Raw genomic sequence first — 15,640 nt, forward strand, 5'->3', positions numbered from 1 at the left:
TCACACAAAGTTAGTGCTCCCTTATTCCTCATAGTACCTCCCATCATTTTCTTATGCCCAGCCTGTGTAAGATTATTTGTATCTGACCACGGTATGCATTTGAGTTTAGGGCCCCTTCTCCAGACACACCACTCACTGTTCAATTACAGAACAGGTATTTAAAGCACCCGTGATTTGCCTTTCACTTGTTTAGAAAGACCGTTGCTTTCTCCAAAAGCACTGACTGCTTGAAGTCACTGCTTCAATTCCTTTCACAAGCTTTCTCTGACCACCCCCTCAACTGGGTCATTGCAGCATTCTGGTCGTACCTCTATTAAAACCCTAATCACACCGCATGTACAAGTCTCCCTCCTGTGCTAGGACGTGAGTTACTGGAAGCCAGCGGCCCACGACTCACTGATGTTCGCGTCCCCAGTCCCAGATCCGTGGCCTGGCATCGAAAGAGGCGTTCAGCAAGTATTTGCGGAAGTCAGTCTCCCCACTTTACGCAAACCTAGGCTAAACTATCTACTCGGCCATAGAGGTGGGCCTGAGGCAGAAGTGTGGACGAGTCCAAACAAGTGGATCCTGGCCGAAAAGAAGTCGCGCAGCCGCACCTCCGGGCGCAATCACTTCCCAAAACGAAGTCAACGTCGCCGATACTCGGTCTCAGCTGCTCCAGTTCCAACTCTCGCGAGATTCGGCCTGAGCGCCAGCCCATCAGCCCCGGAGACTTGCGGCTCGATTTCCGCAGGATTCTCGGGGCCAGACGGCGCGCCGGGACGATCACTTCCGGCGCTGCGCCCAGGAAGCGGAAGTGCGGCTTCCAGTCTGTCAGAGTCGGTGTGTTGCTTGGTGGTCGTGAAATCTAGGAAAGTTGTTTTCGCTTCACTTTTCCTGGCTCTCGAGCGCTTCCGCCCTGGCGGGTGGGAGTGCAGAGACCGAAGCGCGAGATGAGCACCATGTTCGCGGACACGCTGCTTATCGTTTTTATCTCCGTGTGCACGGCTCTGCTTGCCGAGGGTGAGAGCGGCTGCTTTTCTGACGTTTGATCAGTCCCCGAGGGGAACGCTCCTAGGCCCGGGGTCCCTCGCGCCACCACGGGAGAGGTCGCGAGCCTTGCTTCCTTTGTTAAGGGTGGGGGCAGGGGTTTATTCTACTCCTGGGTCGGGAGAGATCGTGTGGAATCGATTGCCGAGGTTTCTTTGGTCTAGGGTAGATTTCACTTGCGTGTTTGGAGACACCTTCGTATCATGTCACAGTTTTGGTTGAAGAGTCAGTTGTTTTCACATTTGAAAAAAGTTAGCTATCGATAGATGTACAGGAAAAAGTTGAAATCCATTCTTATCCAATGGTGACCACTAATAAAGGCTGTTGTGACCGTTTCAGACATTTCCCTATTAGCATGCTGCTTTCAATGTTTCAGGTATAACCTGGGTCCTGGTTTACAGGACAGACAAGTACAAGAGACTGAAGGCAGAAGTGGAAAAACAGAGTAAAAAATGTGAGTACGGCAACATCCTTTAGAAATAGTTTCAACACATCAAGCTCACTGAGTTCACAGTAGATATTTTAGGAACACCAACTGATGTAAAAACTTTATAGGAATACAAAGATGAATCCGACTTGAAGTCTATTTAGAAATGTAAGACTTTTATGCAAAATGTATAATACAAACTACCGGGCTGTAAGGGACAGGAGCAGTAATTGTTATGTGGTGTGGTGGTTCTAAAGAAGAGTTCCCATGCAGTTGTGAGGGGCCATGGAAGCCTTTGTGATGCAGATAGCCTTGAGTCCTTCAGGGATAGTTAGAACTTGGATAAGGAGTGAGATGGAAGGAATTCAAGGCAAAGGAAATAGCTTATGTGCAAAAATAGGGAAATTATAATGAGTAAGCTGTGTTTGGAGAACAACAGACCATTAGGATTGGTATCAACGTAAGTAGTGTCTTCTGGGATAAGCCAGCTTTCAGTTGGGTGAGGTGGCTGGAGTATTTGAGGACAAGGTTAAGTATGAGTCGAGTCTGTTGTCCTTGAAATAAAACAAATTCTACAGGATACAGCTGAGGAGGCTGCTAGAGATATAATGTGAATGGTTCCTTATCGGTTTGATTTTTCAGCCTTCTCTGCTTCATAAAGATGAAATCTAGCTTTTGCATCTTCAAATTCCTCTGACTTTTTGTGTTCTATCACTTTTCTTTATGTCTTTGTAAGAGTTTGAAGTTTTCTTTCTTACAATATCCCATTTAATCCACATAGCAACCATTTGTAGTCAGTTGTATAAATATTGTTTTCTCTTTATAAAAAGGGAGAGTGAGGCTCAAAAAGGTTAAATAACATATTAATGTCACAGAGCAAAGAATTACAAACTAAGCTCAGGCCTTTTAAATTACAATTTACTGTTCCTTTACTTATTCAGTGTTGATGATGCACCTGAACATATTTAAAACCAAGCCCATTATCTCTATTTTCATAAATGTGATCCCTTTCCAGGTTTCTCTGTTTGGTGAATGGGACTTCCTTGTTTCCAGTGGTGCATGCCAGCAATCTTGCTATGCTTTATTCATTTGGCTTCCAGGATGCCACACTCTCTTGATTTTGCTCTCATCTTGCTGGTCATTCTTTTGCAATTTACTTGTTGGTTCCTATTTGTGACCTTGTGTTATTGAGGATGACCCCAAATTTGTTTTTTTCCTCTCTACTCACTCCTTTGGTGAACTCATTTATGTGCTCTATTTGCCAGTGACCTGCAAACTTACATCCTTAGCCCTCTCTCCTTAATGCAAGGTTCATATATCCAAATATCAATTTGTTAATTCCACTGGAATGTCTCATGTACATCTCAAACCCAACCTGTCCAAATAGAATATTAGATCCTCACTTCCACTCCTCCTTTATTTGTAGCCTTCACAATCTTGGCCAGTGATAATTCTATCTTAAGTATTGTTCAGAGCATAATCCTTGTGTTACCTTGGACTCTTCTCTCACAGCCCACATCCAGTACTGATGGGCTACCTTCAGAAAAATCCAGAATCTGACCTCTTTACATCACTTCCACTGATAACTACCATAGTCCTTGCCACCATCATCCTTTGCATGAATTATTGTAATAGCCTCCAACAAGTGTTTGGGTTTCTCTGTAGTCTGTTCTCAAGATAGCAGCCAGATTAATCCTTTTAAAAGTGCATCAGAAAAAAAAGTGTGTCAGATCATTTCCTTCCTCATAACCCTGTGATCGTGTCCCATTTTCACTCAGAGGAAAAGCCAAAGTTTTTCCAGTGGCTACAGAGCTTTCCCTGTTACGGCTTCGATATTCTTTCCCCCTCTCACTCTGCTCCACCCTCACTGACCTGCTTACTGTTCCTCACTACACATCAGCCTCACTCCTTTGCTGGGACCTTTCTAATGGCTGTTCCCTCTACCTAGAATGTTCTTCTCTATGGTAAATGCTTGGCTGACCCTCATATCTTCTTCAAATCTTTGTTCAGAGCTCACCTCAGTTTATCTTAACTTGAGTACCCTGTTTAAAACTGCAGTCTGCCCACCTCCTCTACCTCTGTGCCTCATCTGTCTTGTCTTGTTCTGTGTTTTTGGTTTTTTTTTTCCTATTCACCTGTTAGAATAAATGCTTCATTAGGACAGAATTTTTTTTTTTTATCGTCGTCATTCACTGGTGTATCCCACACACCTAGAACAGTGACTAGCACGTGATAAATGTCTAATAAATATTTGTTGATTTGAATACTTTCTTCTCTCGCCCTGTATGTGCAGTCCACTGTCAAGCTCTGATACTGTTGTTCTCCTGAAGAGTTTTCAGTCTTTATACATCTCTTCACTTCTGCCATCACCACCTAGTCTAAACTCCTATCACATTTCATTTGATCTATAATAGCATCCTCACTGGTCTATGTGCAGCCCCTCAAATTTATTCTCTACAGTTACACCTGGGGTAATTTTTCAAAACACAGATCTGATTGTGTTACTTGCCCTTCTTAAAAACATGCAATTTCTTCCCATTGCTTTGGGTCCAGCATGGTCTGGTGCCTCCCTCCCTGCCCCTCTGATTACATCGATGTCATGTTTTTCCCTGCTCTCTCTTCTCTAGCCGCTCGGGCTTTTTTTCCAACCTCTGGACTAATCTTGCTTTTTCCTACTTTGGGGCTGAGTTTTTGTATCTGCTTTTGCTCTACCTGGAATAATTTTCCCTTCTTATTTTGTCCAGTAAACTCCTCCTCATTCTTCAGATCTCACAGCCTTATTTAGTCTCACCAACAGGGTGAGATCTCCTATCATGGGCATTAATTTATCCATATACTTCCCCTTAGAGAATTTGTCTTAATTGCAGTTTTATCTGTATATGATTATTATTATTCAAATAATGTCCTTTTCCCAACTAAACTATAATTTCTAGGAGGGCAAAGGCCATTGTATCTCTAGCACTTAACACACTGCCTGGCTAAGATTCAATACTTGAGAAAAGTGTGTTGAATAGATGGAAGAATAAGTTATCTCTATAGCATCACATATATATTCTTTGTGAGGATTGTTCTATGATCATAAACTATTTAGCCAGCACACAGTGGCAGCCTTATCCACATTTCTTCATGTCACATGTATCGTGGAGTAGTCTTCTGAAATACACAACACATTTAGCTTCAAGTTTGGATGAATATTCTCATACCTTAAATTCTTAAGTGAATATGAATCTCCTCTATAGATTTTGGGCTTCTTTAGTGTCCATAAGTAATTGCCTTGTTTCTAGTTATCTATATTATAGAAATAAATTAAGTCTCCTTCACTTGACACCTAAATTCAAAGTAATATAGTTGCTAGGCAAAGCTTCCCTAATGTAGTTTTTAATATAATTGCCTGATGTGCTTGCTTTGAATGTAAGTATGAAGTAGGCTGATGATGATTGGAATGTCTCATGGCATTTCTTATGGTCTCAGGTCCTCCACTTTAGGTAGTCTATCAAAACTCAGTGAGCATGTGTTCTTTTCATTTATGTAATCAGTTGATGCATATGATTGCTTGCTCTATGTAGAGTTTACCATGATGAGTGCAGTACAGAATGGAGGGGCATAGATATAAATACCTGTCTTCTAGATATCTGTAATTAAATGGATAGCTGTTATATTTAGCATGGGGGATATTTAACAGGAAGAAATAAGGTAAATTCCCTCTCTGAACAGGTGTCTAGTTTGTGTGTGTGTGTGTGTGTGTGTGTATGTGTATATATATATGAACAGATGTCTTAATTGCAAACACATAACCCCTTCTGACATTCTCTGTTCAAAATTTGGTCAGGATCTAGGCAAGAGAAATTTGTAGGGTTTTGAGGAATGTAAAGAAATACAAATAGATTTGAATCAGAATTAGATGTAGATTTCTTTTCTTGTGCAGACCTGGTCCTAGGCATTATTTGAAGAATACTGGTATTATTATTTATTTATTTATGGGCGTTTTTTGGGAGGGAGGGAGGTAATTAGGTTTATTTATTTTTAATGAAAGTAGTAGGAATTGAAGCCAGGACCTCGTGCATGCTAAGCATGCACTCTACCACTGAGCTATACCATCTCCCTCCAATGCTGGTATTATTTAAAAAGTTGTCCTACTGTAGTGGGACCTTGACTTAAGATGCTTTCTCGAAGGTATCAAGTTGTTTGATTCAGGTGGTCTGTAGACTTACGAGTGTGCTGTAAATATCAGTAAGTCTTCTTTCATTGTGTTACTTTTGTAACTTAGACTAGTGAAAGAGCACTTCAGTAAATGAGAAAGATTAAAGTCCTGTATGTAATTGGATTCTTATAATTTGAGAGCATTTATTAAGTGCAAATTATTATGAAGTATGAAATGTTTCTTTTGTTTACAGTGAAATGGGATAAAACTTCTAGAGTGAATTATAAACTGTTTGACAGCTATGGAATTCAGAATGCAGCAATACCAGGTCATGGGCAAAAATACGTTTTAGAGTAGACATCTTTTATTTTTGTCAATTCTAACATCTCCACCTCTTCTTATGGGGTGAGATGATGGTGAATAAATATTAGGAAAAAGAGTTTCTTTGCAACCTTATGAGGTTGAAAAAAATTAGATTAATTTATATTATCCCTGGAAAAGATTGATCTAGTCTCAATCCAGTGTGCTAGAAGACCAGGTTAATGTTCATAGTATCATCTTATGTTTCTGTTTTCTGGCTTTCTGGCTTTTTTTTTTTTTTTTTTTTTTTGCCCTTTTTTTTTTATGCAGTTATGGTTAAATGCCAAGTAGTTGTGTTATAGTCCTTCTGGGGTGGGAAAGAAATATTTTTTGTTTCTTTGGTTAATAATAATGATAAAGAAAAAAATTAATAATGATAAAGAGTAAAGCATCAACTTTTCTGTCCATTCTGTCTTCTGAAATGTTATTTCTATAACATCTTGTAGAGTTTGACTTAATTTCCTTTTATGATCTCATACTAGTAGTTCATTCTAAATTTCTCTCTTTCTCCCCCTGTGTATATTTTATCTTTTTATCTACCTGGAACAGTACTTGGTACTTAAACACCCAATGTATATATTCATGTTTTATTTTAGTGAGAACTTTACCATTTCATTTGTAACAGTGAGATTAAATAGAACTTTCCATCTCTTTGATAAAGGACTAACACCAATTAAGCTTTTAGAATTCAGGCAGCATACTTAATGTGCTAAGGGAAAGATTCCTACCTGCCAGTTCTCTCTAATGCAACTTCTAGAAATAATACGTGTACTGTACTACTGGCGAGTAAAGGAAGTGTCCTAAGATAATATTAGAGCAGGTAACATAAATGAAAGTAATTTTTGATGTATTTATTGCTTGTCCATTCATAGGTGAATAAAGATAGTAAATATAAAATGAAACATGTTGCGCTATTTGGCTTCAAAAGCTTACTGTTACCTTATCATCATATTAATTCAAAAGCATCAGAAAAAGCTGGTTGTAGCTTTTTTGGCTCCCCAGGTCTTCCTACTCTGCATGTGGCTGTCGTGCCAGCTTTCTATATTATAATTGTTATTTGATTATCTGCCCTCACTAGATTTCTTTTTAGAGGGCAAGGATTGTGTTTATCTTTTTATCTACCCAGAACCGTGCCAGTTACTTTGGCAGCCAATAACTGAATGAATTCTCACCTTCTTTAGTGAGTGTGAGAATGGAACTACAGTTAATTCATCTGAGAGAACAGAATTCTGAAATTGTGCTTAGACTCTCCCTGAGGCAATCACCCTCAGGTAACAGTCTGAAAATCATCTCAGTTTTTATTATGACTTTGTGTTGACAAAATGGGTATTTGATTAATGGTGCCTATGATATTACTGTTTTACATTTAGAATATTGTGTCTCCCTTTACTGTCAGCAGGTGTGGGAACAAGACCAGTGAACTTAACCACCCCCATGATCAAAGCCAGTGTGTAACTTTCTTATGTTTCTTTTGTTGGTTTAGCTGTGATAAAGCATCCTTTGTTTCTCTAGTGTAAGGCATAATTAATTTTAACTGTGTTCCTATGTTGTTTACAGTGGAAAAGAAGAAGGAAACAATAACAGAGTCAGCTGGGCGACAGCAAAAGAAGAAAATAGGTAAGATGAGTTACTGGTATACACAAAATTCAGGTTTTCTTGGGGAAAAATGAGTTCTTAGATGATGAAAACACAGTAAAGTTTTTAATAGTGCTGACTTGTGTTTGTATGGTTTATGGCTTACAGAGCACTTGCACACGTCATCTTACTCTCTCTTCACCGTTTTGTAGGACAAGTTCAAGCAGTTGTTCCTTTTGCCCTTAGCTTTGAAATTCCAGTTTTAGTAGAATGATGTTGACAGTCATGGCTTTTGAACTTGGCTGAGAGTTTTTGGCATAGTTTGTAAAGCGCATTGTTCTTCTTATCTGAGATGATTATTTCCAGTTAAGTCTGAGTTACTTGTGTTTATTGTTGCCATGGCTTCCTTACTGAGAACTGACTGGTGATGGAAATCCACTAGGGCGTAGGAAATTTTCTGCCGAGTAATTTTACCTGGTGTGAATGTCATTGTTTTTTTCGGTGTGATTTAGAATTTAATTACAGATTGTAATTCTGTTCCAAAAAGACAATTTATAAATGACTGGAATATGATTTGCATTTATACCTTATGATGCTTTCTGATTCTGAAATCAGGAAAAAATTTGTAAAACTGTGTATTTGGTTCAGCAACTAGGTGACTGCTGTTAAATCCCAGGAGAGACTCTACCAGGCTGGACTGTAGCAGTGTCCTGTTCTGGTTAAAGCTTTTCAATATAGTGTAGCAGTATCATGTTTTCTAAATGGCCCACTTATTTAGTTCCATGGCAAGATGCTACTATGCATCTAATCTGTGTGTTAGTCATTGCGGTAGGCACTGGAGAAACAAAGTAGAAGAAAATTCTGTCTTTTAAGAGAAGGAAACCAGATCAGTGCAGTGCGGTAAATACTTTTGTAGAGATACATTCTGAGTTTATAAAAGTAAAGAGAAAGAATAGTCAAACCAACCTTGGGGTCAGATTTTTCTTTAAGAGAGCGCTTTAGCTGAACCTTGGGGCTTTAGTGTGAATTAGCTAAATAAAAATGTAAATAAGTAAAATTCTGGTCGGTATTTATTGAGTACTTATCGCCTGCAACACACAGGTTAACACTTTACAAATTTTTTAATTCTCTTAATTGTATGTGGTCGTGACTGATGTTACCTCATTTTCAGAGATGAGAAAGTTGAGGTTTAAGTTAAATAACTTGCTCTGGGTCATTCAGTGTCATGAATGATTTCAGAATTGTATGTCCAGTGGTATAATGGAATTAAGTCAGTGGTAAAGAGGGGATTTGAACCTGCTCATTTATAGCTTTTGAATCCACATTTTTAAGGCTTGTATATTTTAGGCAAAGGCTAGGCATATATAAAAGCAGAGGAGGATCAAATAGCAAGGTGTGTGTCTGAAACTATAGTTTAACAAATGAAAGAAAATATGTGTAAAGTACAGGCAGACAAGGCTAGAGAAGTAAGTAGGGCCTAGTTCATAAAGGTCCTTATTAAATAAACCAAGGTAAGGAGATTAACTTGTATCCAGAAGGCTTCCCATTACCATTAAGGGATTTAGACAGAGGTTTGAAGTCAGATTTTGAGGAGGACAACTCTGGCAGTAGTTTGGAGGATAAATCAGAGTGGGGATCATTTTGGAGGTAGGGAAATTATGAGGCTTTTTAAGTATCCCAGACATAAAAATGGCAAGAACCTGAATTTAGGTGGTGGCAGTGGGAATGAAGAGGTGTTACAGATTCAGTGGATACAGAGGGGGTAGATGTAACAGGACTTGATGTTTTAGATGTAGGGTATGGAGAGAGGCATGGGTCTGGCAAGAAGCCCAGATTTCTCATTAGGAGAGGGAGTATTGGAGGAGTAACAGATTGGGCTGGGGAAGAAAAGAGAGGATGATTTCAGGTTTGAGCATGTTGGATTTGTAGTGCCTGGATGACATAGTGTGGAAAGTTTTTGTTGGATGTATGGTTTGGGGCTGGCAGAGAGATAAAGGCTCCGAATAGATTTTAGAGTCATATGCTTATAAATAGTAATTGAGTCTACGAGGTAAATGAGATCACGCAGGGAGACGATATAGAGTAAGACAAGTAAAGGGCTGAGTTGGAGAGTCTTGAGGAAACATAGAAATTTAAAGGGTCCCAGAAGAAGTGGAGCTCTGCAAATACATTGCCAGAGAAGTTGGAAAGGAATTGTGTTACAGAAGTTGAGGGGAGACTCTCAGGGGGCAGGAAAGGTTGGAAGGTGTGTGTTAAGTATCTCAAAGGCAAAACGAAGATAACTGGTGATTTAGCAAGAAGGCTTTCAGTAGCATAATGGGGGACAGAAGCCAGATTGTATAGATTAGGAAGATAATACTTGGTGAGGAAGTGAAGACATGGAACATGGACAGTTCTTTCAAGTGGCTTTGCTGTAAAGGATAGGGAAGATATAAACATGGGGGAGACATTACCCTCTGCCCTTAAGTTGACAACACAAAGTATCTAAACTCAAATTATCTTAACATGGATTGCAACCTTAAATTGTGTGCTCAGCAGAATGTCATCAGAAGGTAAAGAAATGATATTTATGAAGAGTTGCTTATCAAAATCTTATCAGGAAAAAGCAATCTTAACAGGCGTTACAAGACATAATATTTATTAGGAGTTGTTTGAAGGACAAACATCCTACCTATCCTATAGATTTAGAAATTTTACTCTTAAATTAAGCCAGACTATCAGAAATCTGTAAACCTAAACTTGTATTAAGTTGGATTTCATAAAATTGCTTCTACTCTATTTTTGCCTTGACATTTGCACTGTCAGGCCTGTCATGAAAAGCTCAGCCAGATACAACTTATTGTAGTACTACTATGGAATGCTTTTGAGAACATTACCAACAACATCAGACAATACTCCTTTGATGAGAAATTATGGAAACTTTCTAGAGTTTTCAGCCTCGAGAAAAGCAGTGATTCTCATAAATAATTGATTTTTTTTTTATCTTGTTGACACTGTGTCTGAAATGATGGTTCCCCTCTCCCTGCCTCCCGCTTTGCACTGGCCGCTGTCAGATTTGCTGTTCATCACCAACAACTTTATAAGACCAATTAAATGTATTTCTGTAGATTGGCCTTATCTACAGTTTTGTTACTATGCAACCTTACTTTCCCTTTGCTCAGATTCTCCACTTGGGCTTCGTCACACCTAACTTTGGCTTGTGTCCTGTGGTCCTTTCTTCATCCGTATTACTCATGATGTGCTCTCTGGGCCGCCGATGTCAGTATTGCTTGAGATGCTTGTCACAAGTGAAGGGTTCTGAGTTTTACTCCCAGACTTTACGGAAGCAGAATCTCTGGGCGTGGGATCCCGCTGCCTACTTTTTAAATAAGCTGCCTAGGTAATTCTTAAATAAACTAAAATTTGAGAGGCAGTGCTACATTATAATTTGTCTGTTTCTGCTCCCACAGTTAAATGACTTGCTTTCCCAAGGTTTCCTGGTCTAAATTCCTGAAAGAAGGAATTCCAGTGAGCTCAGCTCATCTTTTCACACCACAGGTCATGGGAAAGCCTATGGATTGTCTACCTTTTGGGATAGTAGTGGCAGGGCAGGGGGTGTTAGGAATTTTCGTAAGGTTGAACCTCAGCAAGGACCATGGTGAGAGGCAGATATCCCCAGGAAGTGGCCAGGGAAGGGAGGGCAGGCTTTCTGAAGCTTCACTGAATGGGTGTGTATCTCCTTTCTTAGTGACTTGGAAAGATGGGAGGACATTTTTGAAATTTAATTTATTTGGGGCCCTGGATTTATATATTCATTCTAGGCCTTTTGTCTATGCTATTTGGATTTTCCATAAAAGAAGACTGTAACAGTCATTTCATTTAAATTTTACTTCTCCCAAACTACATTAAATTTTGAAGGCATGTTATTAATAATTAGTCTTCCATTCAAGACAACTCAGAATATAGAACTGCCATGGAATACCTAATTCTTTTAATCTATAGAGAAACATCTGCTAATTTGATCATCTCTTCCTTGTTTGAAAATGTTCTCCATCTCCCAGACCACTGGTTGGATCAGACTACCCAGTTGCCCCCTGAGTACTTTGATTTATATTCTTTGACAGAAAGAACAATGGTTATTGACTAAAGTAAATGATGACATGTTCCTTTCTTAGTTAAATTATATTATTTTGTTGTACAAAGCCTAATGCTGTCAAATAAAAATGTGTAATAGATTGGTTTGGGGTTTGTTCACTGTGGTCAGAATGGATGTCATCATTGCTACTAGTTTATTCCAATAGCTACAAGAAAATGTAGCCTCTTTTTAATTGAGTATTCCCTTTTAGAATTTTAATTTTTCCCTTTGTCATCTGAGATAGTATATCATTCTAGAATATAAATGTGTCTTCTTCATACTTCCAGTTTCTTCTCTCTGTGAAATTTCCTCAAATTTCATAGAGGTTGTATTCCAAAAGTTCAGTAGTAAGAGAGTGCATAGAATTCCTTCCACATGGAGGGACTAAGTTATGGTTCTCCTCTGTATTAAATCCTGAGGTTCTGGATGGTGTATAGAAAAAAATAGTTCACCCAGGACAAGTGAACACTGAATGATGTATGCTGTTTATTTCCAGCACTAGGCACCTTTAAATTCTAAATCTTCAAGGAAGGTGTAGAAGGTTTTAGACACACATTTTCACCCTCCTGAGTCAAAGTAACAGTTGAAAGATGGATTGGGAAGCACGGGCATCTTGGGAATCTTGAGCTTCTAGATGTTGAGCTGTCTCTTAGGAGGTGCTGAGTGAACCTTAGGAGAGAAGTTCACTAGCTATACTTGTAAGTAACACACTACCAAGATGGAAGTAACATTAGACTGAGACAATGACTTCCTTACCTTTTTGGAACCAAGAGACAACTTTTTGAGAAGATTTATACTAGTTAACCACTAACAGTTAACGGCTAACAGAGCGATAGAGAGAGCCAGCCACTTATACTTATTTCAATGAATTCAACTATTTGGGGTACTGGAAGTTAAGCATTTCAAGCAGTGGAATAGCTAGCATTTATTGCATCATCTCGGTCAAAACTATTCTTCTAATTACATGAAGCATTATGCTCAAATATTCAGTTCTTGCTAATAAACAGTGTAAGTCATCATTTCAAAATAAATGGTTGGCACTTATTTCAGCTATTAATGTAGCTTTCCCAGAAATTATTCACCTGGGGAAACAAAGTTTCTTGTTAAGGGAAAATCAGCTTCTTTAAAAAAAAGATACTTTTTCAATGCAGTTTATTAGAAATTGGATTATTCTCATATAACCATGTATTACATGGTGGTTGTATTGACAGATCAGTCTTCATAAGCTTATTTAACCCATAATGTAACATAAAAACTTTATATTTAGGGACAATGGTTGGTATTGTGTTTTGTTTTGGGTTTTTTTTTTTTTTTTGGTATTGCTGGTGATTAAAAGCAAAATAGGATATGAAATGACATTTAAAAATTAATTTAAATCATTGAGGCTTAAAGGAAAGTAGATTTGATTGGAATATGAGAGAGAGAAACTCTAAGAGGATGTTTTAAATATTTTTAAGAACTCAAACGTTTCATTTCTCATTGTGTCTAACAGGATATCCTTGCAAAACTTGAACCTTATATTTTAAAATAATGATAATGAATAATTAAGACAAATCTTTGTCTAGCAGTTATTAGAGTCAGGGTTTGGTAGTCATAATGGAAGAGAGATAAAAAATTTAATAATTTTCTAAGACCTAAAAAAAAAAAAAAGGAAGGTAAAAAACATGAGTAGCGAGAGTGAGCAAATAGGAGCATCTGAGATGTAGTTAACTAAGCTAGGAAGGAAGAAAAATGAAAATGGAAAAACTTTAGATTATGTATTTCTTCTAGCAATTATTTAAAGGCATCATTCATTTGGGGGGAGGAAGGGAGCATATAAAGCTAACTGTGGCTTTATGGAGACCTTTACAAGTTTATTGTTCATAACTTGGGGAGTACCTGAAATTGCTTCCCTATTGGTAACACTTCCATTAGATTAGATTTGCTCTTTCCCAAATGGCCATTTTTGGATTTCTGAAGACCCTTACATTGTCTAGGGCTTTTAATATTAAGTTCTTTATAGTGTTTATGCCAGTTGAGGCATCTCAGCATTTCTTACCAATTAAAAAGATCAGGTTCATTTCAGACAAAACTTTGCTTGTGTCGTTGACCCTTGAACAACTTTGGGGTTAATCTGTGTATAATTTACAGTCAACCGTCATATCCGGTGTTCCTCTGCATCCCTGGATTCAGCCAATCACAGACTGTGTAGTTCTGTAGTACTGCTTTTGAAAAATATCTACATGTGAGTGGACCCGTGCAGTTCAAGCTTATGTTGTTCAAGGATCAAGTGTATAATATTTCCCTGTTAAATATACCTGTCTAGTTTGTTATTCCTTTATTCTATTCTACTTTTTGCTCCCCTCCTCCTTTTTTTTACAGAGGGTTTTTTTTTTTTTTAAACCAACTTTACCTTTTTATATAATACCTTTTTTGTTCTATTTTACTGGAAATGGTCCCTATTGAAAAGTGAAATCACTGCGAGCATATAACGTACACTTTTCAGGTCACCTCAGACACAGTCACCTGTTATTCATCCATGAGTAAAATACCTGTGCTAAGAATTAGTCTTCACTTCTGCTGTACCGTCTACCTAGATCTTGTGTAGCTGATGGTGCTGTGCTGTGAGTCTATGAGAGCAAGTCAGGAGTGAAGGCAAACATCTGAGAAACTTGCCTGTGTTTCTTTCACCCCCTCCAAAGCCAAGTAAACATTAACTTATTTCTGGATTACTTGAAACCAGCGAAACCTACTTTTTATATACGATAGGCATTTAATAGCAATGTGAATTGAAAAATCCTTAAAAACCATATACAGTAGTGTTGGAATGTGTTGTAAACCTGTACTGCTCTATTCCGGCTAAGCCATGCATACATAGTCTACCTGGATGCTACTTACGGTTACAGTTTCTGTTTGGGTATTAAACTTTGTTTTTTTTGTTGTTGTTGTTAGCCACTATATATAAAAATAGATAAAAAACAGGTTTCTTCTATATAGCACAGGGAACTATATTCAATATCTTGTAATAGCCTTTGATGAAGAAGAATATGAAAATGAATATATGCATGTGTATGCATGACCTGGACATTGTGCTCCACCCCAGAAATTGACACATTGTAACTGAACTTCAATAAATAAATAAATCTTTCCAAAGGTGGGGGGAGTAGAATAGAATTTCAGAAAAACTATGTCACTTTAGTTTACTTTCAGCCTTTTTGGGCTTTATGTGCCTATTCAGGCCACCAGCTTTATCGTGAAGGACTGCTGTCCCTGGAAAGGGACTTTTGGTGTACTATTATCTTCAGATCAGCTTTTATTATATTGCCGATTCATTCATGAAGCAATATTGAGCATATACCTCAGTAGTGAGCAACTAACTACATGCCAGTTACTGAGGATACAAAGATGAAGAAGGCAAAATAGAGGACTTCTAAGCCAGTGTCTAAGACTGCATTGTCCAATACAGCAGCCTCTAGCTACGTTTGACTGTTTTAAAATTTAAATTAAAATTAAATGAAGTCAAAAATTTAGTTCCTCAGTCATCCTGGTCACATTTCATTGCTCAGTATCTATATGTAGCTAGTGGTTACTGTATTGACGGCATAGTTATAGATATTTTCGTAATCGTAGAAAGTTCTTTAGAACAGTATTGCCAAAGGAATCAAGATTTTCAAAAGGAAGTGACACAAAAGCTGAGGCTTAAAAGTTGAGTACAGGCTAGCCAGGAAAGGGCCAGATAGGGGTGGGATAAAACATTCTAGGTAGAAGTAGGGTAACCACCCATCCCAGTTGGTCTAGGACCGAGGAGTTTCTTGGGATGTGAGATTTTCAGAGCTAAAACTGGAACAGTCTGGGGAAGACTGAGACAGTTGGTCACCCAAGGTAGAAGAGACTTTGTGAATAAAAACACTGACTCAAGAGAAAAGCATCCTGGATAGAGGAACTTGAAGTTGTTTGGTGTTGTAAGAACATAAAATTTCATGAGAGTGGTTGGAAATGTGGTTGCAGAAGTAAG

General features: G+C 38.2%; 1 protein-coding gene across 2 annotated transcripts in view; it reads left to right on the plus strand.

Annotated features, from left to right (window-relative positions):
• The first annotated feature begins 731 nt into the window (after positions 1-731).
• The window catches only part of TMCO1 (transmembrane and coiled-coil domains 1), a 46,133-nt gene continuing 31,224 nt past the window's right edge, over positions 732-15,640 (plus strand). Inside the window, exons 1-3 of one of the 2 annotated variants that reach the window (XM_006175929.3) lie at positions 732-1,002; positions 1,406-1,483; positions 7,515-7,574. In XM_006175929.3, the coding sequence (XP_006175991.1) occupies positions 933-1,002; positions 1,406-1,483; positions 7,515-7,574 (208 nt within the window). In that variant the 5' untranslated portion in view covers positions 732-932. The remainder of the gene's footprint in view (positions 1,003-1,405; positions 1,484-7,514; positions 7,575-15,640) is intronic. The other variant, XM_032463827.1, reaches the window with a different exon arrangement.

The sequence above is a fragment of the Camelus ferus genome, chromosome 21 (genome assembly GCF_009834535.1).
Source record: "Camelus ferus isolate YT-003-E chromosome 21, BCGSAC_Cfer_1.0, whole genome shotgun sequence".
Classification (NCBI taxonomy): Eukaryota; Metazoa; Chordata; class Mammalia; order Artiodactyla; family Camelidae; genus Camelus; species Camelus ferus.